The sequence below is a fragment of the Serinus canaria genome, chromosome 1, assembly GCF_022539315.1.
Source record: "Serinus canaria isolate serCan28SL12 chromosome 1, serCan2020, whole genome shotgun sequence".
In the NCBI taxonomy this organism is placed as follows: Eukaryota; Metazoa; Chordata; class Aves; order Passeriformes; family Fringillidae; genus Serinus; species Serinus canaria.
In genome coordinates, this window is record NC_066313.1 from 111,748,800 (window position 1) to 111,774,972 (window position 26,173).

The 26,173-nt window shown below is 45.6% G+C and overlaps 1 protein-coding gene across 4 annotated transcripts; it reads right to left on the reverse strand.

Moving 5' to 3' along the window:
* Positions 1–349: 349 nt before the first annotated feature.
* On the reverse strand, positions 350–25,623 carry KCNJ15 (potassium inwardly rectifying channel subfamily J member 15). 4 transcript variants are annotated; one of them, XR_001990337.3, is made up of 4 exons: positions 9,164–9,300; positions 3,636–5,269; positions 1,728–1,866; positions 350–876 (listed from the first exon to the last, which is right to left on the reverse strand). XR_001990337.3 is itself a non-coding variant. In XM_009089554.4 (2 exons), the coding sequence occupies exon 2, from the start codon at positions 5,251–5,253 to the stop codon at positions 4,123–4,125; it is 1,131 nt and encodes a 376-aa protein (XP_009087802.1). In that variant the 5' UTR covers positions 5,254–5,269; positions 25,409–25,623; the 3' UTR covers positions 3,114–4,122. The 4 variants fall into 4 exon arrangements, 2 of the variants coding, with proteins under 2 accessions (XP_009087802.1, XP_018768930.2); XR_003945605.2 differs by lacking the exon at positions 350–876 and having other exon boundaries at positions 1,626–1,866; XM_009089554.4 differs by lacking the exons at positions 350–876; positions 1,728–1,866; positions 9,164–9,300 and adding an exon at positions 25,409–25,623 and having other exon boundaries at positions 3,114–5,269.
* Positions 25,624–26,173: the final 550 nt, after the last annotated feature.

Genomic DNA, 26,173 nt, shown 5'->3' on the forward strand with positions numbered 1-26,173 from the left:
TTCTCTGTTTTCCACCCCTTCCCCAGAATATTTTACACCTCATGGCTGTTTTCCCTCCTAATTCCAGTCAGAAAATAAAGAACCATGTTTTACTGGAGACCACTCTGTTCCCCTCTCAATCCTTGGCTTCCCACAGGCATTGTCATCCCTTGGGAAGATGAAACATTAGTGAGGTGTGGTGGATTTGACTCTGGCACACTCATCTTCTGCAAGGAAGCAACAGAAGTGAAACTATGCTCATTCAATCACCTACCTACAGAGAAAAAAAAATAAATAAATTTAAAAAAATAAAAAGGGAACAATGAATTATTGAAGCCAAAGCCAAAGCAAATAATTCTGAGACAGTCCATGAGGTCAAATAAGTTCTCATTCATTTGTGGGCTGTAAAGTCCAAACAATAAAGCTACTCTAAAAGAGTTCTGCTCACTGATAGCTCCTGAATAAAAGAAATGTAAGTCATATCCCTCAATAAATTTTTTAAAAGGAAATTTCTGGATTTTTTTAAAAGTCTGACTTTTAAATAGTGTCTGGAATGGAAGATTTACTTTGTACACACATTCATGCTCTTGTTCACACAGGGCAGTGGGATTCCACTGCTTTCTTTAGACCCTGAAATTTGAAATTCAGATTCAACAGTCCTTGCTTGTGGGTGAGGCAGCTTTGGTATGCTCACCAAAGTTTTGCTTTTTGGCTCCACATCCTGTTCCTTCTCAGGCAAGGGAAATCCCCAGAGCTGAGGCTGCCACAGCCAGTGAGAGGTGGTGATTTGCTGCTGGTTCCTATCAGATCCACGTGTCCTGACATTTTCCCACTGCTGCTGATCATCCTGTTCCACTGCTGCCCTTCTGGGCTGGAAAAGGGCAGTGGAAGTTACACCTGCACAAGAGCAGGAGGGAAAACTTCAGCTCACTCCAGAGCAAGGCTGCTTTCTCAAGCTGAAGTCAATAAATATTATTTTTATGTATGTATATGACACTACTGTGCAGTCTCTCGCTGCCTAATGCAGATTTGTCTCAATTTTGTAAAAGATTTCCAGTGTTTTCACAGAATTATCTACATTGGAAGAGACCTTAAAATCATCCACTCCCAGCAGCATCACCCCAAACCCTGTCCCCAAGGCCACATCCAGACTGCTCTGGGACAATCCCAGGGACTCCAAACCTCCCTGGGCAGCTCAGCCCAAGGCCTGACCACTCTGCCAGGGACATTTTCTGTCCCAGTCTCCAACCTGAGCCTCCCCTGGTGCCATCTGAGGCCATTTCCTCTCCTCCTTTCCCTTGGGACAGGGCAGCACAGCCCGACCCCCCCGGCTGTCCCCTCCTGGCAGGGATTGTAGAGAAGCAACTTTATTCTTTCTTTTTGTAAAGAAAACAGCTGTGTCTGCTCCAGGCCCTGCCCTTCACTTCCTGTCCCGGCACGGACAGGAACTGCCACGGCCAGGCCGGCACTGCACGTCCCTTCAACGTGCACCGTCCATGCGCTTGCCTGCCCGTACCTGCAAGTGAATCCCTTCCCGTGCCCTTCCCTTCCCTTCCCTTCCCTTCCCTTCCCTTCCCTTCCCTTCCCTTCCCTTCCCTTCCCTTCCCCTCCCCTTGTAGACCCCAAAGCCCAGAGAAAAACATTTTTGTGGTTCTTTTTTTCCTCTCTTTTCAAAGCTTTTGCTTTAAGATGCTTTAAGATCCTTTTTCCTTCCAGGATGATCTGATGAGTGGAGCACAGTGACTGACCTCTGGGATTGGTGAACAAAGGGATCAGGTCACCATCAGATGTTTCTGGAGAAGAACCAGCTCATTTGCTGTTGGTGAAGCTGTTTTATAGTCCATGCACAGCTGTGACAATTATTTTAGGAGTTATCTGAGTCCTTATCTGGATTAAAAAAATAATAGGGGTGCTTGTTTGATTATCAAAACATGGGTATTGTCAGAGGGCTTGTCAGATGAAGAGTTAAGACACCTGTGCACTTTCATCCCAGAGCATCTTTGAGCTGTAGGACACAAACCTCAGATCAGTGAAGTGACTGCAAAGGTTCTTGGAGCACACACAATTCATGTGTGTGATGGAAAACGTGAAATTACCAATCCATCATTTAAACACTTACATCCTCTATATGGGGCTGCAAATCTGTGCTACCACCCAGCATAAAACAACCTGGACATTCTTTCCACAAATGCCAGGCAGACCCTGCCTGCAGTGGTTTGAGAGAATTTGTTCACTCTGTAGTGGGTAGAGAAACTCTGTGGATTAAGTGAAGTTTATCTTTTTAAATAAGTAGCTGGATGTTGCCCAGGCTGCCCAGAGAAGCTGTGGCTGCCCCTGGATCCCTGGAAGAGTCCAAGGACAGCTTGGATGGGGCTTGGTGCAGCCTGGGGCAGTGGAAGATGATCACTTCCAACCCAAACCATTCCATGGTTCTGTGTATGCTTTCCCCCACAGGAGAGCTAAAAATTCACATAAATGAGCAGTTGAAGTGCCCCATGCCCCTCCTCAGCAGCACCATCCTGCCCCACTCACAGCCACCCCACAGGGCCCTGCAATGTGTGCTCCTCTCTTGCTGACATCCATCCCTGGTGCCACCTCAGTGCTCAGCCTGCCGATTTATTTGCATTTTAGGACATTGTGTGGCAGGTGCAGCACTGCATTCCACCAGGCCACACGGTGCCAGGAAGCTCAGCACAGTACTGGTAAAAAAAACTGAGTGCAATGATGCCAAAAGTCACAGAAACACAGAAGGTTTGGGGTTGAAAAGGACCTCAAGGATCATCTGGTTCCAACCCCCCATCCTCTCATCATCGTCAGCCTTGGTGGCTCTCAGGCCAGACCCATTTAAAGCAGCTTTTCCTTGCCAAAGCTTTAGAGGAGCAGAATCTCTAGAACTCAGAGAGCTGCCAAAGTGATATGAGTCAGAAATAATTGCAAATTCCCACTAAAAAAGCCTCTATAACAGAGATGCTACGTGGACACCACTGGTTTGTCACCTGTCCCCTGGCCACTGCAGTGACCTGCAGAATTCCCAGGGCTCTGTGCCAGAGCCAAATATCCCCTTCAAGCACTCAGCTCCTTCAACACCTCTAGGGTACCTCACCCTCTCCCCATGCCACAAAGAGATCAGGAGCTGCTCAAATTAAATTCATTTATTAATGGAATGGTTTTAGTAGACCAAAATTGATTTGGATGAAAGGAATGCTTGTCCTTTATGGCTGCCAGAAAAAGTAAATATTGTCTACAGACATTACACAGCTTTCTTTTAACCAGAATTAAATACGGTCCGGAGCAAAGCAAGCAATCTGTAGAATTGTATTGTTATGCTGCTGTTACAAACTATTTACACTGGATAAAAAAACAGGTGTCTCAAAGCCAGCTACAACCCTAGGTGATTACTGTTGTGATCCTGTGTGTCTCTTGCCCTCATCTCCCCTTTTTGCTATCAGCTATAAATCAGGCATTAGCGAGGTTAAAAAAAGTGAGTGATCCTAAAACAATCACAGAACGAGCTCTGAGCAGCAGAGACAGAGAGCGAGTGTTCCTCCCCACCACCCAGCACTGCTCTGTCACATTCCTTCCAGATTTAAGAAGGAGTTTAACCCCTCCCTGCAGCTCTTCCCACATCCAACCATCTGTCTCTTCAATCAACTTACTTTCAGTGCCAGGAATCCCCAGGCAGGTGATCCCTGGTAGGAGAATATACATTTTAAAGGTACATATTTCAAAGGAGCACATTTTCCTCTAGCAGTGCTGTGTGCTGCCCCTGCATGTTCACAGTAAAACCACGTCAAATAAATATTTGAGGGAATCAGCACAGTGAGTCCAGTTTCACTTTCCAAACGGAAAGTGGCGTGTCTGCTTTCAGTGGTGGCATCAGGCAGAGGTTTAACACAAACCCAATTTTGCTAAGTCACGATCAGGAACAAAGGAATCCTGCCTAATTACAAAATACTTGATTAACAACTCAGCCAAAGGGGTCGATTTACTGTACACCAAAGCTATTTGCTGAAATAGGACTGAAAAGGAAATAATCCTGGAAAGGGCTTCACTTCTGGTTTCACAGCAGACATGCAGCACAGAAAGTATGTTCTTTTTCAGTTTGCAGAAAAAAGGATTATTCAGAATACTTTGTCCATCCAATCAAACATTACTCTGCTGCAACAACATTGTTCTCAGTTCCCTCTCTCTTTGGTCCTCCTGCCTGTATTTCTCCTCCAGCTTTTGCTTTTCAGAGTCCATACTGTAAAAAGTAGAATCTGTGCTTCTCCTGATCTTCTCAAACTGACTGAAATCCGCCACGTACTTTCCATTTGGGGAGAGGGAAACCACAGGCACGAACTCGTAGCCCCAGTGGATCTCCTCGGGCACGTAGGAAGTCCTGCTCTGGCAGACAGCACTGGTGGACTCCACCGTGGCATTCAGGAGCACCACGAGCTCAAAGTCCTTCTCCTTGAGGTTTTGAGGTGTGAGGTCTCTCAGAGGGCTGCTTTCATCCAAAATGTGGTAGAAGGTTAAAGGCAGAATGAGAAATGGACTTTCTGAAGAGGAGTCAACGTTGAATTTGACGCTGGCTTGGTTCAGCAGAATCCTCTCCCCTTCTTTGGTTTCGTAGGTCTGAAGAAGCTTCCCAGAGAGCTGGCACTGTATCAGGAGGCTCTTCCTCATGTTTGCCACTCTGATCACCAGGCAAAGCTCCCCGTTGTGTTTGGTGATGACAGCACAGTGGCTGAATTTAATGGTCTCTGCCCTTTTCTTCGGCCTGGCGATCTTGGCCAGGAAGGTACCTGTGATGAAGATCTCAATCAGGGTGGTGATGACCAGCTGGGCCACAAGCAAGAAAATGGCATGGGGACACTCCTCGGTGATGAAACGAAATCCATAGCCAATGGTTGTCTGGGACTCCAGGGAGAAGAGGAATGCCCCAGTCAGGGAATCCACGTTCTTCACACACGGCTCCCGCTTCGGGGAGAACTTGTTCATCTCCAGGTCGCCGTGAAGGAAGGCGATGGCGTAGTAGATCACCCCAAAGAGGAACCAGGTCATGACAAAAGTAGCAGCAAACAGGGTGAGTTTGTACCTCCACTTCATGTCTATGACCGTGGTCCACAGGTCCTGCAGGTAGAGCAGGTAGATGCCATCGACTTTGTCGATCCTGACGTTGCTGTGGCCGCTCTTGGACATGACGCGCGGTTTGTGCGCCCTGAGCATGGCGCCGTCGATGCCGCCGTTGACCAGGGCCACGCGGGACATGTTGATCTTGGTGGGCTCCATCCTCACTGCTTCAGTCCTGGGGAGAAAAGAAAACAAGGAAACTGCTGCTTAATGAAGCCAGAGCCAACCACGAGGAGTATTTGGAAAGGCTGATGGAGAGAAGCACAAGCATCATCTAAACACAGCAGCAGGGAATAAAAACAGCTGGAATATAAAGTTACCACCGTACAGTATCTGACATCACAAATAATTTGATATTCTTTTTTTTTTTTTTCCCCAGGAAAAAAAAAAATTCATTCTTTGATTCTTTGATTCTGGTGCCTGCCAAGCACGGAGAAGTAGGTTTCTTTTATGATAGCCTGCAAAAGAAATTTGTCAAAGCTGAAATTTTATATCAGTATTTTATTTCTGTAAAAGGCATTAAATATATTTCTTTTTTCCTTACATTTCTCTAGAGAAGAGGCTCTTTTTGATTAGTGAGCAGGTTTTCTTTAATGCCCTGAAGAGAGACATCTGATCAGAATTAGAGTCGCTGGGCTCAGAACGCAGATCCAGCTCACCACCTCTGTCCCTTCCTGCGACAGAGGCAGAATGAGCCAGACCAGCTTTCACTGGGAACAATTAACTTCCACAAGTGATTTACTCAGTCGGATCTGGCTCTTTGTGACGGACCTACAACCAACCTAGAGGGAAACAAAGCCGACCTGAGCACATCAAAGGCGAGGTCTGCAATCTTTACACCTGGGTGCAACACTCTGAAGCTGTCTGCACTGGACAGCACTCCCACATTTTAAGCTGAGGGGGAAAAAAAAAAAGAAAGAAAGAAAGAAAGCAATTCACAAAGTCAGCATTCTAAACGTGGGCCCTGACCTGCACAACCCCAGCAATCACTGGAGCTCCCGACTCCTGGGTTTGTTTACTGGGCACCAGGCTGGATGGAGAGGGAGAGTGCGGGCACCAGGGCTGGGCAGAGCCCCCAGGGTGAGGCAGAGCCCTGCCCGTGCCAGCTGGAGGAGGCAGGAGCAGGATCCTGCTCACAGGACCAGACAGAGATTACGTAGAGCAAGGACAGTGCATGTTATAGTCGTTCCCAACAACAAAACTTCCTGCTGACAAAAGCAACAAAGAAAAAAAACATCCCATGCATCCTTTGTGCTTTGGCAGGTCTCACAAAAAGGCATTGTTTGGTCCCATTGTTTTCCTCAAAAAGAGCCTCCAAGTCAGTGATTAGTTTTCGCCAACTGCTGGAGAAAAAAAAATGAAAAGAAAAAAAAAAACCCTAATGTCTTCCTTATAGCTACTTAAAAGAATTTTGCAGGAAGTACAAGATATATTTGTGGGACACACATGTGCCAGCCCAGGACATCAGCATAATTGCTCACTGAAGTACCTTTCCTGTTATGTCAATTAAGGAGAATTTTTGTTTGTGACTGTACTCATCACACTGTTGCAGGTTTTCTGGGAAAGGGTAATTAAACTTAGCCCTCGTTAACAACTGTAGCTCATTCCAGTTTTGATTTAACCACCAGCATTTCTCTTCCACAGCCCTGAACCATTGCCACAGATACATATTTATGTAAGAAAGGAGTGCATCCATGATCCCAGTAGGAGATTCCTTATGTGACAGTCAAATCAACACACAGAGCGCAGCATGTCCGGATAATAAACAGGAAAAAACCTTCAAGTGATCTGAAAAAGAACAACGGGAGGAAATGTGGGGGCTGGGAGGGGTAGGGCTGGGAAGGACTGTCCATGCAACTGCTCCTCAGGCCAGCCCAAAGCCAGCACTGCTGCCAGGGGGGAAGGCAAATATGTGCAGGCTCTAGAGAGAAACAAGTGCATGCTCCTTAGGGAAGAGGCTCCATTCCCCCACACCAAGCCTCTCCCTGGAGAGGACACGGATGTAAAACCTGCCCAAAAGTCTGTCCTGAAATCAGCACACTTCTCTCTCTCTAGCACACTTCCCCTCAGACTTCACCTGCATGCTGTCAGAACAAGTTTCCTTGCTGTGCCAGAGGGATTTGGGATCTCTGCTCCAGCGTTGGAGGCACATCCCCATCCCACCCCCAGCTCAGCCCACTTGGACAGCTGCTCCTGGGAGCAATCCCCAGGGCAGACAGCTCCTCCTGCCCTGGAGGTCACAGGGATGGGGACAGCCAGGGCTCCACCATCCCTCCTTGGAGCTCCAGCCTGGTGGGTTTGGGCTGGAGGGGCAGGGCCAGGGCTCGCAGGGTGTCCGAAGGTCAGAGTTCCCTGTCCAAGGTCAGGGATGGCCCAAGGGCACTCAGCTCTCCACACTCACCACGGCTCTGCCATGCCCAGATCCTGCTCCGGGGATTGGTGTATGTGTGGGATGCAGTGGGAACAACAACAGTTACAGAATCATGGAATGGTTTGGGTTGGAATGGAACTTAAAACCACCCAGTGCCGCCCCTGCCATGGCAGGGACACTTCCACTGTGCCAGGCTGCTCCAGCCCCAGTGTCCAACCTGGCCTTGGGCACTGCCAGGGATCCAGGGCACAGCTTCCCTGGAATACCTGTGCCAGGGCCTGCCCACCCTGCCAGGGAAGGAAAAGATCCCTTGCTCTCTCTCTCTGCTCTGCCCTGGAATAGGCTGTTCCCTGTCCAAGAGCCCCAGATGAAAAGAATCCTGAAAGTGCAGCAGCCTCCCACATTTCCAGACCTGCTGAAGGAGAGCAGCACAGACACAACACCAAAATGCCACGGCAGAAGAGTTCCCCCCAGAAGATGGGAGGAAGGAAGGAATTTTGAAGGCACAGTCTCTCCCCTGGGCTGCACCAACAGAGCTGTAAAATTTGCTGTTTCAGGTTTTAGGCTGAGAAGTGAAGTTTTGGTGCAGCCCTGGCCAAGTCTGGCACACTGCAGGCTGCTCCAGCTCCCAGCCAAGGCTGCTCCTCACTGTCCATCTCCCTGTCCCATGTGTAATATTGATCCCACAAGTGGCAGAGAGGGAAACTCTGGAGCCTGCCATAGGTGAATGAGGCTTTTTCAGAGCTCCCTCATCACCTTTTGCTTCCTCCCCTGATTTGTGACAAAGTTACTCAGCTTTACAGCCACTTCCTGAAATGGATCCCAGCCAAATCCTGGTGCTGTTTTTGGTGGCAGGGTATTTTTGTGTTGATTTGCTTCCTATTTTCTTTTTTTTCTTTTTTTTTTTTCTCTCACATCACTCTTTCCTGCGTGATCCTGAATTCCTCTAGTGCTCTTTTCCTCCCCAGGGAAATTCCTCTTGGTTTCCTTTCCCTGCAGAAATACTTCCCTTCTCTGCCACAGTGACATGGGAAGAGAGGATCTGTCACTGCTGCCTCCCTTATCACTGGCAGCAGCCAGCAGCAATCACTTGGGGGAAGAAACTCTGATGAAACCATCAGGAGATAAAAGAAAAAAAAGGGCTTCAGATGAGGATTCTCTCCTGCCCCCACTTCCCCACTGCTTCCTGAGTGAAGGGACCACTATAATATCCCAAATTAAATTATTTATGGGTGTCTGTATGTGTAAAAAACCACATTACAGCACCTGCATTGCTATTTCCCATCTTATAGAGGCACCTCACACTCTCTGCCCTGACAACCTTTGGTTTGTTTGCTTTATGCTCACTCTAAATCACAAAGCACATCTGCCACAGTAGGTTAACATGAACAAACAAGCTTAAATAATAAGAGTAATATCCATTTTTACATTAAAAGAACAATTTCTGTCTGCTCCCTCACTGATTTTACACCGATAAATTACTTTTTATTGCTGTAAATCAAAGTGGAGCTGCAGATAAAACTGAGCTGAAGCAGAGTTAAGGTAACACACTTCAAGAGGGAAGAAAATGAAATTGTCTCAGGCTTGTCTAGCATTCTCAATTTGAATTATCTCCTCTCCTCACCAGCCCTTTTGGAGCAGCCAGAGGAGCCTCCAAGTTCAGCGCAGACAAAGTCAATAAAGCACAGAGCTACATACCAAGCCACCAAGCATGAATACCTTGACCTTAAGGTAATTCCAGCAGCCAGGGGTCTAAGCAGCACACTGCCACTGCTTCCAGGGAGCACATTATCAGGGAGCCAGCCTGCACACACGCAAAAATGTTCCTCTTGCATGGAGCCAGCTTTGCTTGTGCAAGATCTCTCTTGGCAGACACAAGTGATTAAAAGCCTACAGGAGCATGACTTGTTCGAGGGGCCTCAGCTGTTTTCCTTTTTGGTTTTTTTTTTCTTTCCCCCCCTCAATCAGATGTGGCTTTGCCACTGGAGCAAATCCTCACGCATGCTTCGCTGCCACTCCGATACGGGGGCAGAACTTGAGCTGTTTTTTCAAGCAGCACAAAAAAACCATTAGCAGGCTTGGCAAGGAGAAAATGAAAAGCCAGGGGTGAGGAAAGAAAACATTGAGGAGGGCTGCATAATCTTCAGATCTTTCCTAGGTCTGATGTGGTTCAGTAGGTTACAAAAGTGCCTCCTGAATTCTCAGTGCTCTGCGTAGCATGAACATCTTCCTCCCTCTGGGCTGTGCACCAGGTTATGCTGTGTAACTGTCAGCCAGCAAAATCCTCCTCCGTGGCTCAGCTGTGGAATTCACAGGAGTGGAGGGAGGGAAGGAGAGGCTGGAAAAGGGTGCTTTGCCTCTGGCACAGCCACACAGCTGGACACTGCTACCCCGGGCTCCAAAAGGAGCCCTTCAGCGCTAGGACCCACCAGGGAGTGGTGACAGACAAGCCTGAAAAGCTAAACTTACACATTTCTGGTTTTTATCACAAAAAGACTGAGGCAAGACAACCATAAAGAAACCCTCGAGTCAAAATCAGCTCCCAAAGTTTGCCTTGAGCTGCCACCTTGGAGACATCCATCAGCACAGGGCAGCCCTGGGAGTGGTCACCCTTCCCAGTTTGGGTACCAGGAGCAGCTGAAAGCAGGGACACGTCCTGGGCCAGCACAGGGAGGGCTGAGGGGTGCACTGCTAAAGCCAGAGATGGGTTTTACATCACTCACTGCAGGGCCAGGGGCAACAGCCATTCACAGAGCAGTGGTAAGGAAGCAAAACCTCAAATCCATCTGTCCCTACCTGCTGGGCATGGAAGATGGATTAAAGCTGGAGAAGTGTCGTGTGTTGTTTCTGAGGGAGATATGTCCAGGAATGTTGCTGTTCCCCAGGACAGGGTGCAAGGCTTTGCAGTGGTTATGGATTTACACAGAGGAGCCTTTGGAGCTACACTGATGCAAAGAAACAGAAAAACAACCAAGAAGGCAGAAAGGAGGCAAAAGAGGACCCAAAGCTTATTAAATTAATGGAGAAGCTCCCAGTGATTCCCAAGGCCTCCAAGGGGAGAAAAAGCACATCCTGCAAGGGTGTGAGCACTTAACACACTGCAAGTGAGCATCCACCCTCCCAAAATCCTGCCCTCCAGCCTCTGCCCTGGGCTCTGGGCATGAGCAGGGGCTTGGCATTGCACATCCTTCAAGTACAAAAAAGTGTTCTTTTCAGAAGAAATTAATAAATTCCCCACATCACAAGACTCTCCTTTTTGTGCTCAGCTGGAAAAAAAAAATAAGACAGAAAGGTTCCCCAGAAACCTGTCCTGCTTTTTTTATCTTTATAAATGGCTTTTCTTCAGCAGGGCAGTACAAAATACTTTAGAATGCCTCCCTGGCTGGCACATTGTTGCTCCAAAGTCTTCTCAAACACTGGGAGAGTGCAGTTTAGCATTCAGAACCTGCCTGTGCTGTGATGCTCTTCCCACCCACAAACCCTTTCCTCATTCTTGCTGTGCAAACCATCCCAGGCTCTTTCTGCACAGACAAGTCTGAACAGACTCCTGGGATCCTGCCCTCTCTGTTTCTGGGAAGTTGGGTGCCAGAGCTGCTCTGCAGGGCTGAAAGGGACATTTATTGTTGCATTTTTGCAACAATATCGAGTTCATACCCTGCACTTCCACTTCCAGTTACATCTGGGGCTGCTGTGGGCCCATCAAACATCTCAGCAGAGGGAAGGAGCTAAGCTGGGACAGAGCAGGAGTGATCTCCTAATCCAGTTGAGCTTAGGAGCCACTACAAAGCCAGGAGTAAAGTCCCAGAGAGCTTAATACCAACTATTGTCCTGCTTTGCACTCTCCCCTTTCAGGATGACCTTGGGGAACAGCTGAATCCAGTCATTCCTCCTCCCTGGAGGTATTTCTCTTTACCCCAAGGGTATCACTCACAATCCTGCTTTCCCTCACTTTGTTTTGTATCCCATTCCTCTCCCCATTCTGTGAATCAAAAGCTCCAAGCCAAGGGTGCTTACCCCACCCCCAGAGAAGTGTGTAGCTGACTGCATAATGCTTTATTTTCAGCCAAAGTCTCCCTGTAGGTTCACACCACCTATTCCTGACCTCTCCATCCCATCAGAGAATCACAGAAGGGTTTGGGTTGGAAGGGACCTTAAAGTTCATCTCATTCCAACCCCGTGGCACAGGCAGCAGCTACTCTGTTTTCAGAGGTTTCAGACTTTGCAAAGCTTCATTTAGAGCAAGGTCTTCCCAGCTCCTTATCCATCAGAAATGTGGGAACAAAGCCTCAGACTCAAGGAGGAATCTCAGCTTCACCTCCAAGGGTCAGATTTGGGAACACAAGTGGCAGCAGCCACGGGGTTTGAGGAGCAGGAGGGAGGAGGAGAAGGAGAGCAGGGGATGTGTTGGGAGAAGATTGAAGACAAGCCAAGGAATGCCTCATTTTTTGGCTCTTCTTGCTTAGACACAAGATCAATTAATCCATGAGGTGTTTTGTGGCATGCCTGAACACAGAGCTCCTGGGCATCCAGCAGGGTGAGGGTCAGGGATGAAGACACCTGGCCACATTCCAGCACCCAAGAGGAGCTAGGCAGGGATTTTCTGCAGAATAGTTTTTCACTTAGTCAACTCAGGCCTACCTAAGTCCTTCCTAAGTACTTAATTCCTTTTTTGGGAGCAGGCCCTTGGCCAGCTAGCTGCTCTGGCTGCTGGGAGAGTGTTTTCACACAGCTCCTGCTGCCTTCCCCATCCCAGAGTGGGGACAGGCCACCTCTCTGGAGCACAGCTCCCAGGGAAAAGGCACCCAGGGAGTCTGGTGCTGCCTTTTGTTGGCTGATTCCAGGCCTGGGCTCAAGGTGGGTGAGGTTTTTGCCCCAAAGGCATTGTTTTCCCTTGATTTCTGCCTCATTGGACACTGCCTGGTATAAATTACCTGTCACAGTCATATTTTCTGGAAAAATCTCTTTGCCCAGGATTCTTCTCCTAGGAAGCTGAGAAGTCTCAGAGAAAAAGGAAAACAACATTATCTCATTTGCTTCTCCTGTGTTTTGCTGCTTTGGAATGTGGTTGGAGATCGTTTATCCAACAATAAATTGGTGGATAAACAGTAAATAAATTGATGGTTGTTTCATTGGTTTCATGTGAATTGTTTTGACTTGATGATCAATCAGGGCCAGGCTGTGTCAGGACTCTGGAGAGAGTCAGGAGTTTTCATTATTATCTTTTAGCCTTCTGTAAGTGTCCCCTCTGTATTCTTTAGTATAGTATTCTTTAATATAAAATAATAAATTAGCCTTCTAAGAACATGGAGTCAGATTCATCATTCCTGCCTTCATCTGGGAACCCCAGAAATACAAGAATTACCCAGCTGAAATCTGCCTGCACGAGCTCATGGGCCAAGAGTTTCATGGTTTTGCACCCAAATCAGGGGTGTCTGTGTTTCCTTTTAGTATTCTGGTCACAGGGTGGCAGCTTCATTAGGCAACAAGACAGAAAATAATACATGGCCTCTTTCTGAAGCCATGTACTGCTGAGGTTATGTTGGAAAAAGTTCAAGGGGAAGGGAATTCCTTCCCAGGTCAGCAGGAGAACAAAGGGATTGGACTGGACTGCTGCAAGGGACACCCTATAGGAGCCTTCCAGTTCCTAAAGGGGGCTGGAGAGGCACTTCTCACAAGCACAGGACAAGGGGGAATGGGGTTCAGCTGAAAGAGGGCAGGGTTAGACATGAGGAAAGAATTGTTCCCTGGGAGGGTGGGGAGTTCCCAGAGCAGCTGGGGCTGCCCCTGGATCCCTGGCAGTGCCCAAGGCCAGGTTGGACACTGGGGCTGGAGCAGCCTGGCACAGTGGGAGGTGTCCCTGCCATGGCAGGGGGTGGGATGGGATGGTTTTAATGTCCCTTCCAACCCAAACCATTCCATGATTCCATGAACAGCTTGCTGGGACTGTCATTCCCTGCTCACCACAGGTTGGCTGTGTCCTTGCTTTCCTTCCTTCACAGCAGACAAAGGACAGCACCTTGTTTTTAACCTCCCCAGTGCTCACCCATCACTTCATCACTTTGAACAACAGCGATAATAAAGTCAAACTCAGAGCAACTGGTTTGCCAGTCTGCAGCTGGTTGGAAATTTGCTGCATCTGTTTCAGAGCTGAAGAGGGGTTAGTGGAACAGAAAACTGCTCTGCTTTCTTTCTTTGTTTGCTTGCCTTTTTCCTCCAAATTCATTTCTTGGCCTAATAAAAATCTGGTTTTGTTTAAAAACAAGCAAGCAAACAAACCCAAAAACAGACACTTCCTCTGGATTTTTAATTTCAATTGTCAGCAGGTGGTTGAAAACGAAGAGGAGCGTGCCAAGTCATGGCAGGGAGAAAAGTTGGCGCTTTGCTGGTCGTTCAAAAATTTGGATAAAACAGCTGCAGGCTGCCTTCCCCAGGGCTGCTGCTTCTCCCAGACTCTCAGCTGAGACAGGAAATACATTTATCAGGCAGCAGGGGGGCTTTTCAGACCAGTTACAGCAGACCATTTACAGTGCTTTGTGCCCCTCTTTATTTTTTTCACACCAGATCCCCTGGAGCCCCAAACCCAACATCAGACACCAGGTTCCAGCACCCCAAGAGCATCATCTCCTACCTGTATCCCACCCCCACCAGGACAGGAACACATCCTGGGGCTCAGCAGCTCTTTTTTTTAATTAACAATTAGTGGTGCCAGTTGGCTGCTCAGTGTCCCAGTCAAGTTGGGGTTTGTTTTTAATTAGTCACTGCACACCAGGGCTCTCCCAGAGCTGGGTGGAGCTGTGGCCATGGGGGTGAGGCTCCCTGCAGGGTGCTGGGGCAGAGTTTTTGCTCTGCTTTCTCCCCAGCAATCACATTTCCAGTAAATCACAGCTCTCCCTTAGCCCACACCACCAGCTCATTAAGAACTGTACACATACTCTGCAGAGATAAACCTGCTCAGTTGTTCAAAATGTTCCTCAAGTTTTCCATCTCTGTGCAGCCACTGAATCTCAACACTGAAATGTCAGGCTATGAGAAGGGTTTTCCACCAAAAAATATTAAAATTCCTGTGCCTTTAAAATATCTAAAAACCTCAATAGTATTGAAAGTAATGGTAGGGTGCAAAAGGCCATAAAGGTGGTAAGGGGGAAAAAAAATATTTAAAGTATACTGGTAACCTTTTTTTCATTTATTCCTAATGTGGACACAATCAAATGTAACTGGGGAAGGTGGATGCTGTTACTGGAGTAAAGTTTTTCCTATAAAAGAATTCCTGGATCCTTTTAACCTGTTTGTTGTAGCTGATTTGTGCTGCCTTCTGAAGGCAGAGCAATGATAAATACAGAGTAACCCGCTAAAATAATAAATAAATAAAATAATCCAAATTATTGTCATCTCTGCCCGGCCAGGACACAGCAGTGAATTTGGAGGGATGTTTTGCCATCATACAAAGCACACTGCCAAGAAAGAAGGATGGGTTTGTCAGGGTTTCATCTTAAAACTTGTTGCAAGCTGATTTTCTCAGGAAGTTATTTGGTTCTGAAGAATTGCCCTGCCTGTGTGAACAAGTTCACGCTCTGGAAAATGTTTTCAAAAAGAGACTCTTCTCTCATGCTGACAAAATGCAGCCTGTGAGACAAAGTACCCACTTCTCTCACCCAAACCTAAATTATTTTTATATTGGATGTCTCTCTCTCCCAGGCAAAGCACTGATGATGTAACTGGCACATATAACTGGCTTATTTTTTGATAATTAATTATTTTACAGGGAATTACAGCAATTGTGGGCAATATTCTCTTTGAGGGGCACAATGTCTTCAAAAATGTTCATTCCTACCCCATTTTCTCTGCACCACAAGGATTTCAAATTGCATCAAGCACCCATTTCCCTTGATTGTCAGGGTCTGAAATAATGGAGAGCAAGGTCTGCTTCATCTCAGATAAATGTTTGGAAGCTACTTCACTTAAACAAAACTTACAAATTTTTAAATGCTGGAAATAAATTTCAGTTGTGTCCAATAGATTCAGGATGTGATATTTCACGGGCAAACATTTATGTGCACTTACATAGAAGTAGGAGATTTATTAAAATACTGTATTAAAATATTTTATTAAAATTTAAAAGTATTTATTAAATATTAGTATTTTTTATTTAAAAGTATTTATTAAAGTACTTTTTTTAAATTAAAATGTCATTCCATGGTGCGTGAGCTCAGCTGGTTGGAGTCTGGTAAAAACACCAGGGTTGGGGGTTCAATCTCTGGATGGGTGATGCCCTTAAAAATTGGGTCTGATGGTCCTTGTGGGACCCTTCCAACCCAGAAGAGTCTGTGATTCTGTGATTCTCAGTTCTGTAAAGCACAACCAAACCTAAAATATTGATGTGGGAGATTTTGCTCTATCTAAAGTCAGTTGTGGATGCATCTTCTTTCACACTCGTCCCCCTTTGGGCCATTATTACTCTGAATAAAGTCTCTAGATCTTGAAATAAAAGAATTTCCTTCCAAGAAAATAATGCCCAGTCTTGGACACATCCACAAGGCCCAGGAGCCACCACCTGGGGCAGTGCTTTCAGAGCAAAGCCCTTTGCTAAAACCCCTCCCAGAGGTGTCTGGGGTCACCTGGGGCTCACACACCCTGTCCCCATCCCTGTCCCCATCCCTGTCCCAACCCTGCTGCCCCTCAGAGGGGACAGAAGTGGTCATGGGGGGTCCTCTAAACCACCAAAATTCTGGGCTGATTTACAAACCAGAGCCTTTCACCTCCTTCCCTGAGGTGGCCAGGCAAGAATTAAAGATATCAGTGACACTTCCCCATTGGTGTAGGGTTACTTATCCTCAGTGCTGCCCAAAAGTTTTGTTTCAGGGCAGCTTTCTTTTTTTCTTTCTTTCTTTTTTTTTTTTAAATTTAATTTTGTTCCTGACCAATCCATGGATGTGGTTAATTTAAGGTTTAAAAGGCTTTTGCTCACACATACACACACACCCATATATGTTTTCCACTGAAGTCTGTGCTTTTTCCTAGACCCACCCAAATTCCAGTACATAGCTCACTCGTGTGCCAAGCTTCCCTACTCTCCTTGCAGTGAGTGGAAAAATGCCCTTTTTTCCACTCCTGCACATTTTAGTGGGGGGAACCATGCAGAGGAGAAGGAAGAATTTAGCTATACCTGTGTTTTTAGAGCAGAAATAGGAAAGAACCTCAGTGTTGTCCATGGGAATGCTTTTTCCCTAATGTTTTTGAGGTTCTGAGCCCCATTGCTTGTTTGGGACTCTGAGCTGGAATCGTGGAGTGCCAAGGAGATTTAAAAATTAATAAATGTGAAGCAAAAGCAGCTGCTGGTTGGTAAAACTCCATTCTGTTCATGTGAAGTACTTCACACTCCTGAATGTTTGGGTATTTTAGGTGAGGGCTGAGAGAAAATCAAAGATTAATGGAGAGGAAAACTGGGGAGTTTCAAGTGGAAATGGCCTCAGCCATGTCCTTTAACGGGGCATTTTGGGCTACCAGCAAATTCATGGAATCCCACAATGGTTTGGGTGAGAAGGGACCTTAAAGATCATCCATGCCATGGGCAGGGACACCTTCCACTACCCCAGGGAGCTCCAAACCCTGTCCAGCCTGGGTTTGAATTTGGGGAAAGCTGGTGGACCATGGGCTGTAACAACACAGGAGCTCCATCCGAAGCCTTTTCCATTTTTCTGTCCTCCATGGGGATTCTCATGGGGTTAAGGCTGGTGCCCCTTGATTTCCTCTTCTCAGGAAAGGCACCAATAAATCCTCTCTGACTTACAGAGCTCCCTGTTTTCCTGGAGCTTGTTGGAACATAATTTCTGAAGCCTCTGTTCACCTGCCAAGCCAAGCTGAAATTAGCCCATGGATTAAAGACGTGGGCTGGTTTGTCTCCCTTCACTCTTAGGTGATGGAAATTAAAATAGGCCAGGCTAATTATTTATCCTTTCCATCAGCAACATGCTAACATTGTACAGGAGCTCATTGTCACTCATAGATCTGCAAAAATTGGAATAAAATTGTTTTTTTTAAAAGAAGAAGCTGTTTCCTGAGTTTCTTGACTGGGAGGTTGCACAGCCCTGCTCTGTTGTGTCTTCCAGATAAACTCCCAAGGAATCAGAGGGAAAAGAATCTTTGTTTTCCTCATTGCTCTCCCAAATTGCTTGATCCCTGCCAATTTCCATGACACAGACCCCTCAGTCTGCTGCAGAGACTGTGGCTTCTGAAAGGGAGGAAATAGCATGAAAGTACTGGTGCACATCAGTGTTTTTGGATTTTCTCCGCCAAACCAGAAATATCAAAACAAAATTGAAAAAAAAAGGGAAAAAAAAGGAAAAAAAAAAAAAAAAACTTGTTTCAAATAAAAAAAAAAAAAAACCAACAAAACAACAAAACAGAAAAAGGTCATTCTGGCTGTTTGTTCAAACCAAAACTGAGCCTTTCCTTTTGAGGTTTGCACTGATGTGTGTGTGTGTGCCTCCTTTAAATCAGGTAAGGAACAAAACATTCCTTGGAGTGACAGATTGTGACATCTTGCTTCCACAAAGTCAAAATACAATTTTTTTACTGCTCAAAATCATGTTTGGTTTTTGGGTGTTTTTTTTAATCTCTTTAATCTCTAAACCTGCATTTTCAGCCCATAAGGCTTCTGGTTGAAAAGTCTCAGCCAACTGTAAGGACCACGTGGGTTGGTTTGGTGACAAGTGACACTTGGAGGGGCACAGCCTGTCCTGGTTGTTGGGATCTGGGAACACAACCACAATTCCCTCCTCCTTTTTCTTTTCCTCACAGTTTCTTAGGAACCTCCATAAAAGCAGTGATAATGTGCCCAAACAAGAGAAAAAATCTCACGCTGCTTTTCAAAGCCCCTGCATTTCCTCACCCTCAAAGGAGCCTGATTTCCTGATTTATTTACACATCCCTTATCTTTATGGCTGCTCCTTTATGATCCCATGTCATCTCCAAAGCTCCTGCAATCTTTTACAGTTGGGAAGGTCCAGCTTTGATCACTGGAGCCATCAGGCTGAATAGAACATTGTTCCTGCTCCGCCGAGAATTTTTTCCGACTGCGCTCAGGACACCGCAAACTTATTTTTACAACGCTCAGCAGCTCCTCTACCTTGTTTTTCTGTGAGTTTTACAGATGCTGTGGGTTTCAGGAGGCACTTTGATGTTTTCCAAGCTGCCTGATTTATGAGAACAAAAAATACCACCGTTCCCCAATTATTTTCTGTCGCCTTGTAATAAGGCTCGATGCATCAGTGGAAATTTAGTTTAGGCACAAAGAATAACTGGGGAATGAGGAAATCAACTGCATCTCCCACAAGAGATCATTCTTCCAGTGGAAAAACCAACCTTTTTGATCTCTAACCCGCTGTACTTTTCCTGTAATATTTAATAAAGCCTCCATTTTCAATGGAAAACACTCTTGATGGGAAATGTGTAACTGGTAGACCTTTCTGTGTTATTTTAGTGCTGTTTATATTCTATTTTAGTGCTGTTTGAACAGAATTCATGTTTTGTAGGTAAGTGGGTGCTGAGAAAGCAGCTGAGCAGGGCTGTGAAGATCTCCAGTTGCAGCAGATTCCAGAAGGGGTTAAGATCATGGCATTGCTGAAAGTCCAGGGACTGTCACTCCACCAGCCAGGTGGCAGCTCAGTGTCAGAGCAGAAAACTCCTCCATTCCCTGTTCTGGTGACACCCTGTCAAAACCAGCCTTTCCCAAAAGTAAAAACTCTTTCTGAAAAGCTGTTCCCTTGCTCCATTTGCTGCACAGCTCAGCCTTCTGGTCTGCAGGCAGCTCGGTGCCACAGCATCTCCAAAATCCACCTTTTCTTCCAGTCCCGAGTTTCAGTTCATTAATTAACATTTCCCAACACTCCTCCTGCTCACAGTCCTTCTCATCTGACCCACTCAAAAATTCTGGGATAAAAAAAATCTTATTTCTTTTCTGCTGTTTTGGCCATTTTAATTTCTTCTTCATTAATTCAAACACATCTTACACTTCTTTGTGCCCCTAAAGCTCACAGTCTAACCTTCCCACAGCTGCTGCCCTGACCCCCGTAGCTCTGCTTTCTTCTGCTCTTTGTTGGCATCTCATTCCTCTTTGTCCTCAACTCAGTCCCTGGGGCTTTTTTTGCTCCTTTCCTGGTTTAGACTTCTCCCATTCCACAATAGCTTCCCATGTGACAGAAATAAAATTCCCACGTCCTGAAAATCCACCTGTGTGAGATACAACTTCCACAAGCTTCTCCCCGTCATTGTGTTCACCTACAAAGTTCCTCCTGTGTGTCCTTCACTGTTAGATCTGAAATAATTTACAGCAGATCCAAAGTTTTCCTCTTTGTTCATCTGACTGCAAAGTGTGGTGAGGACCTGCTGTGCTGTGAGAAATAATTTGTTCTGACTGTAGGCTATGTTCAGTGATTATAATAAGTGATTTATTTCTTTGGAAGCATGCATTTTTCCAGGATGGAAACCTGGGATACTTTGAGGGATGGATGTGCCCATCTCCCTGCAGTGCTGATGACCTGAGACCAGATCTAGAACTTTCAGACAGCTGAAATGTCTTTTCCTTGCACCTCTATAGCAAGAGCCAGAGCTTTTGAAAGCTGCCAAGTTTATTTATTCCATAAAAATCAACTGTTGCAGTACATGAGAAGGTGCCACTCTCCTCCTGGAAGGATGAGAATTACACGTTAATTACCTGGTACAGGTGTGCATTTGAGGTTGGAATATCCTAAATAAATACAGGTCAGTCAGAGCTGTACTGCTGAAGCCTTTCAGGTGAAATCCCATGGGAAGTGCTGATGTGTGTGGGATCCCAGGTGAGATCACACAGCATGATGTGCCCTGTCCATCACACACACAGTTTAATTGTTGTAAAAGGTGCAAATTATGCACTGAAGATTATGAACAAGTTTCTAAAATAAAAACAACTCATCTAGGAATCTAAAATAGGGTGTAGGATATGTCTGCTCTGTTTTAAAGGTTCTTGCCTGTGACATTCCCTGTCACAGGTCAGCTTGGTTATCACTGTCACAACCACCCTCACCAAAACATGGATTCATCAAGCCTGAAGGTTTAAAAGTCTCCCTCATCCGTGATCACAGAATCCCAGAATAATCAAGGTGGGATGAGCCCTCCAGGATCACCCAGTGCCACCCCAGCCCCAGCAGCATCACCCCAAACCCTGTCCCCAAGGCCACATCCAGACTGCTCTGGGACAATCCCAGGGACTCCAAACCTCCCTGGGCAGCTCAGCCCAAGGCCTGACCACTCTGCCAGGGACATTTTCTGTCCCAATCTCCAACCTGAGCCTGCCCTGGTGCCATCTGAGGCCATTTCCTCTCATTCTTTCACTTGACACAGGCAGAAGAGCCCGACCCCCCCCCGGCTGTCCCCTCCTGGCAGGGACTTGTGCAGAGCCACAAGGGCCCCCTGAGCCTCCTTTGCTCCAGGCTCAGCCCCTTCCCAGCTCCCTCAGCCCCTGCTGGGGCTCCAGCCCCTTCCCAGCTCCCTTCCCTGCCCTGGACACGCTCCAGCCCCTCCAGGGCTCTCCTGCAGGAGCAGAACTGGACCCAGCCCTGAGGGACCCCAGCACAGAGGGACAATCCCTGCCCTGCTCCTGCTGGACACACAATTCCTCATCCAGCCCAGCTGCCAGGGCCTCCTGCCCACCTGGGCACCCCTGGGCTCGTGTCAGCAGCACCCCCAATGTTTTTATCTGTGCAATTCCAAAATCCTAAGGTGGGGCTGGGCTCTGTCTGCAGCAGCACTGACACAACCAGAGCTCACAGCCTGGAGCTGCACCCAGGGAAATCCAGGCTGGAGAGCAGGGAAAAGGTTTTTCCAGCAAGGGGGAGAAAGTTCTGGAATGTTCTGCCCAGGGAGGTGGTGGAGTGCCCATCCCTGGGGGTGTTTAACAAAGCCTGGAGGTGGCACTGGGTGCCAGGGCTCAGTTGGGCTGCTGGGGCTGGGCTGGACTCCATGGGCTTGGAGGTCTCTTCCAACCCAGGGATTCTGGGAATTCTGTGGAAATATGAACAACCCACATCCTACACCTCTGTCACTGCTGCTTCTTTCAGAGGTTCCCCTTTTCATGGTGGGATTTCAAATCTTCCTCTCCTTTTCACCATAGTTCACCTGACATTTATTTAGCAAGGTGAGAGCCAGTGATCAGTTGGTAAAGAGCAAAAAGCTAAACTAAAATTATTTGGTGGCAAAATTTTGGGGAAATTTCATAGACAAGGTCAGAAAAATCAGAAAAATTGTTTGTCTGGTTGCCATTTTCCTTGGGAAGTTAAAAATGAAATTAATATCATTTAACAAGGAAAATTTATTTATTCATTGGTTAAAATGTAAACCTCTATTTTATCCTATTTATTCTGGTTATTTTATTTAATTTGCATCTATTTTGTTATATGTTTTTGTCAGGCTGTGTAATTCTAGAGAGGAAAAGGGGAAATTTTGAAATTTCTCTTCATCAGTTCATGCTCTGAATATATCCTTTAAAGTCATCTAAGTAGGTGCATTATTATATATATTCCTTCCCTACAGCTTTATGGTAATATATTGAGCAGATAACCATTTTTATCATATATTCTCAGTGCACAAGTGCTAATTTTAGGTAAGTTCATGATGTGAAACCAGATTGACCCAACAGTGAAACCCCTCAGTTAAAACAATGGAGATTAATTAATCTGATCAGGTTGTACTATTGTCCCAGTCAAAATTGATTTTATTTTATGATTTTTCAGTCATGCCAAAGAGAAGGTGGCTCTCTGAGCACAGACCAATCCAGCTGAGGATCTCCATGAGAAAAACCAACCAGAAAGGAGCCAAATATGATTTTAGATGGGACCAGCCCTTGTCCCAGCACTTCACTTTCACCAGAGGCAGCAGAAGGTTTGCAGAAGGCTCTGCTGGAAGATGAAATTTGCCAAACCCCTTTCTCCCCAGTGGGTGTAAAGAACTGCAGAAGTCCCAAAACTCTGCAGATTTAACCCAGAACTGCAGGATTATCCCAAAAAATCCTCATCGGGTCTGAGCAATATTTGTCCAGTGAAGGGTGACAACACCTAAAGCTTCACTGCTGTCACATCTTGTTCCCTTTCTGCCTAGCCATGATCTCTGCCTTGCTGTGAACCCCAGGTGTGCTGGCCACACAAAGACAATTCCCAACCCTGGGCATCCAGGACAATTTCCTGCTGTTGGGAGGAGGCAGAGAGGCTCTGGGTTGTGATGGATCCACCTGCATTTCACAGCACAGACAGGCAGAGTGAGCAGGAGTTTCAGTTCATGCACAGCCAGTCCCAGGGAGCTGCTTCTCCCCTGCTGACTCCAGGAACATGCACATCATTTTTGCCAAATCCCTTTCCACATTAACACCAAAATCTTTACCCTATTACCACCAAGTTCTTTTCAATATTAACACCAAGCTCTTTGCCATATTAGCACCAAACTCTTCAAGCCCTTTACCACATTAACATTGAGTTATTTGCCATATTAACACCAAGTTATTTGCCACATTAACATCAAGTTCTTTACCATATTAACACCAAGTTCTTTGCCATATTAACTCCAAGCCCTTTGCCCTAATAACATCAAGTTCCTTGCCATGTTAACACCAAATTCTTTGCCACATTAACACCAATCTCTTTGCCATATTAACACTAAGCTTTTTACCATATTAACACCAAGCCTTTACCATATTAACATCAAGTTATTTGCCATACTAGCACCAAGTTATTTGCCACTTTAACATTAAGTTCTTTACCACATTATCATCAATTTCTTTACCATATTAACACCAAGCACTTTGTCATATGAACATCAAGTTCCTTGCCATATTAACACCAAACTCTTTACCATATTACCACCAAGCCCTTTACCATATTAATACCAAATTCTTTGCCACTTCATACCATATTAACATCAAGTTCTTTACTTTATTAACACCAAACTCTTCACCATATTAACACCAAACCCTTTACCATGTTAACACCAAATTCTTTGCCATATTAACCCCAAGCCTTCTGCCGTACTAACAAACACATCCAGACACACTGAATGCTGAAATGATGCTCAAGCCTGTAATAACTCACTCGAGTCATTCATGACTTCTCTCACCCCAAGGGGTTAAGGACAGCTCAGCTTTCAGATATTTAGCATTTAGTAAATTCCTTCCTGGTAAATTGACAAAGTTCATTTTAACTGTTTCATGCAATAATCTGTTATTTTTATAATTTTCATACACATATAAGGTCCCTCTAAAGGTAAAGACTTTTCCCTCTGTCAAGCAAAGAAACCAAAAAGGCATCACCCCAAAACCTGCCTTGTTTTTCCTTGAGGAAAAGTGAATCAAAATTTATTTCAAAATGCTCTGAGGTTCAGCATGTAAAACTAACATTTCTGTTTTTCTTGGTCCTTCCCAGCCTTGGTCTCCACCTGTTCCCAAAGAACACAACCTGCCTCTGTGAACGGTGTGTCTGAGGAGAGGGAAACGGGACAGGAGGCAGAAATGAATATTCCAGACAGCTTAAATGAAATCTGGATAAATCAATAAAAAAATTCAGCTGCAATTAGCAGCATTAGCTGTGGGCTAATGGCTTGTTTGCTTCATGGCATGAGGAGCCAGGATAAAAAAGAACTATTTGCTTTCATTTGAAATTCTATAAAAAGTAACAGACTGAATTATTGTATGTACATTGGAAGACTGAAGCCCAAGTCATCTGCTGCTGTTTTTGTCTCTAGGCCATGCCTCATTTACTGGGATGAAATTCCTGGGGAAGTTTTTGGTCTGGTCTACAACTCTGCTTTATAAAAGTGATGCCAGTTTGTTCTGTACAAGCAGCACCGTGTTACACTCCAGGTTTGCTTCCTCCCTCCTGTTAGCTGGTTATTAGGGAGTGCAGAGAGCATTGTGACATTTTACAAACAGGGAAATAAAGAAGACATTTCTTTAGCAGAAAATCTTCTCCTTCCCCTCAATTAAAAAAAAAAAATCACAAGAAAACACAGATTTGGTAGGTAAATACACAGGCACTGTGATCAGAAAGACCCTGGAAATGCCTCTAAATACAATATAGGATGGAACAAGGTGGGTTAAAAAGTGCTGTGGATACTCCTGGGTCACAAAGGAAAGCCAGCTTTGTTCCTCGTCACAACCAGCACCTCATGGAGAAAAGGAGATTTTACCTCTAACTCTCACTGCAGCACGATCCCAGTGTGAAAATAAAGAGGGGAGCAGTAGAAAAGGAGAGGGGAATTTGCACCACGGGCTTTGATTGTGATCATGAGGAGAAGCCAGAGCTGTAGCAAAAAAGTTGTGTGAAGACACAGGCAAAAGTTGGAAGACAATGCCTGAAGTTCTCCAACTCAGACATGTTTACATTCTCTACACCTTCCACAGAAAACTGACATTCTCTTTTCTTATACACAAAGGTAACAGGGACAGGAGAAAGTTCCAGGCAGGTTTTCTCACCATGCCAATGAAAATTGATTTCTGCACTGGAAAAAAGAGCAAGAGCTGGCTGAAAGTTCTGATTCCAGCAATCTAAACAGCACTTTGGTTTTCTACAGGGAAAAAATCCTGGCAGGCAAACAGTGACAAAAACAGGTTCAGCATCTGTCCCCCTCCCCACCATACACAAAACTCAGCCCCAAGCATTCAAACCCCCCATTCAGTGCTTTACATCAGTGGAAAGACCAAACCGTGACAGCTTTTGCTTAATTGCTGAGCTGCCTCTGTGTCAAAATCCAGAAAAAGGCACGATTTTATAAAAGCATTTTTTCTCTTACACACAGTTTCTAAATCCTTAAACTACCAAAATATAGGAAAAAAAATAGGAAAAGCACCTACTCCTTAGCTTCCAGCTCCACACAGCTCCCAAAGCACTGCTAAGCATGTATGGATTTTTGACAAATACCTCTTACCTGTAAAAGAGCAATGTTCAGATTCCTTACTAGATGTTATCGTCATGACAAGTCAAACAATCTTTTTTATAGAAGGTTGGGCTGCTTTTCAATAAAGCATGTGTGCATTTAAAGAAAAAAACCAAAAATCCAGCACAAAACAAACCCCTCAGAGAGTCTCCCTTCCCTCGCTGTCAGTCAAAAACAAGTTGAAATAAGCCTGAGTTGGAATTACCTGAATAAAGAAACTGGAGAGAGGGAGGGAGGAGAGGGAGGGAGGGAGAAAGAGAGGAAAAAAAAAAAAAAAAAATAGAAAAAGAGTCCGAGAGGAGACTCAGTGATGTCAGCAGTGTGTGCTAAGGAAATCTACAGCTGAGCCCAGCAAACTTTATAACTGCACAGCTCTCAACACCCAGCTACGTGGTAAGCAAATACCTGCTGCAGAGGAAACTGATTTGCTTCTAAAGAAGTCAGTTAATCTTTGAAGAAACTTCAGCCAGGCTGATCAAAGTCCCTGAAAGGCCTTATTTCCTAAATAAATAAGGTTATGAGTGGTTGTATAATGCTCAGAAAAGAGGAAGAAGGATAAAAAGTCAACATTATCGATTACCCCTTTCCTGCTGGCAAAAGGGAGATTGAAACTCATCTGAAATCAATTCAGGTTATGGTTGTCACACACTGAGCTGCAGCAGCTGGAATCCCTGACCACCAAATTTTCCAATGTGGTTATCCAAAAACTCCTTTCCTTTGGTGACTCTTTCTGGGTTTGCCTGGGTGCTTTGGTCT

What these genes read in the sequence shown, in the direction of transcription:
- KCNJ15 (XM_018913385.3), bottom strand. Translation starts at nt 5,706, where the DNA reads ATGTCTCTCTTCAGGGCATTAAAGAAAACCTGCTCACTAATCAAAAAG. An exon ending in AGCCTCTTCTCTAGAGAAAT is followed by an intron (nt 5,270 to 5,638) that starts GTAAGGAAAAAA and finishes TTTTCTCCCCAG; the next exon opens with GACTGAAGCAGTGAGGATGG.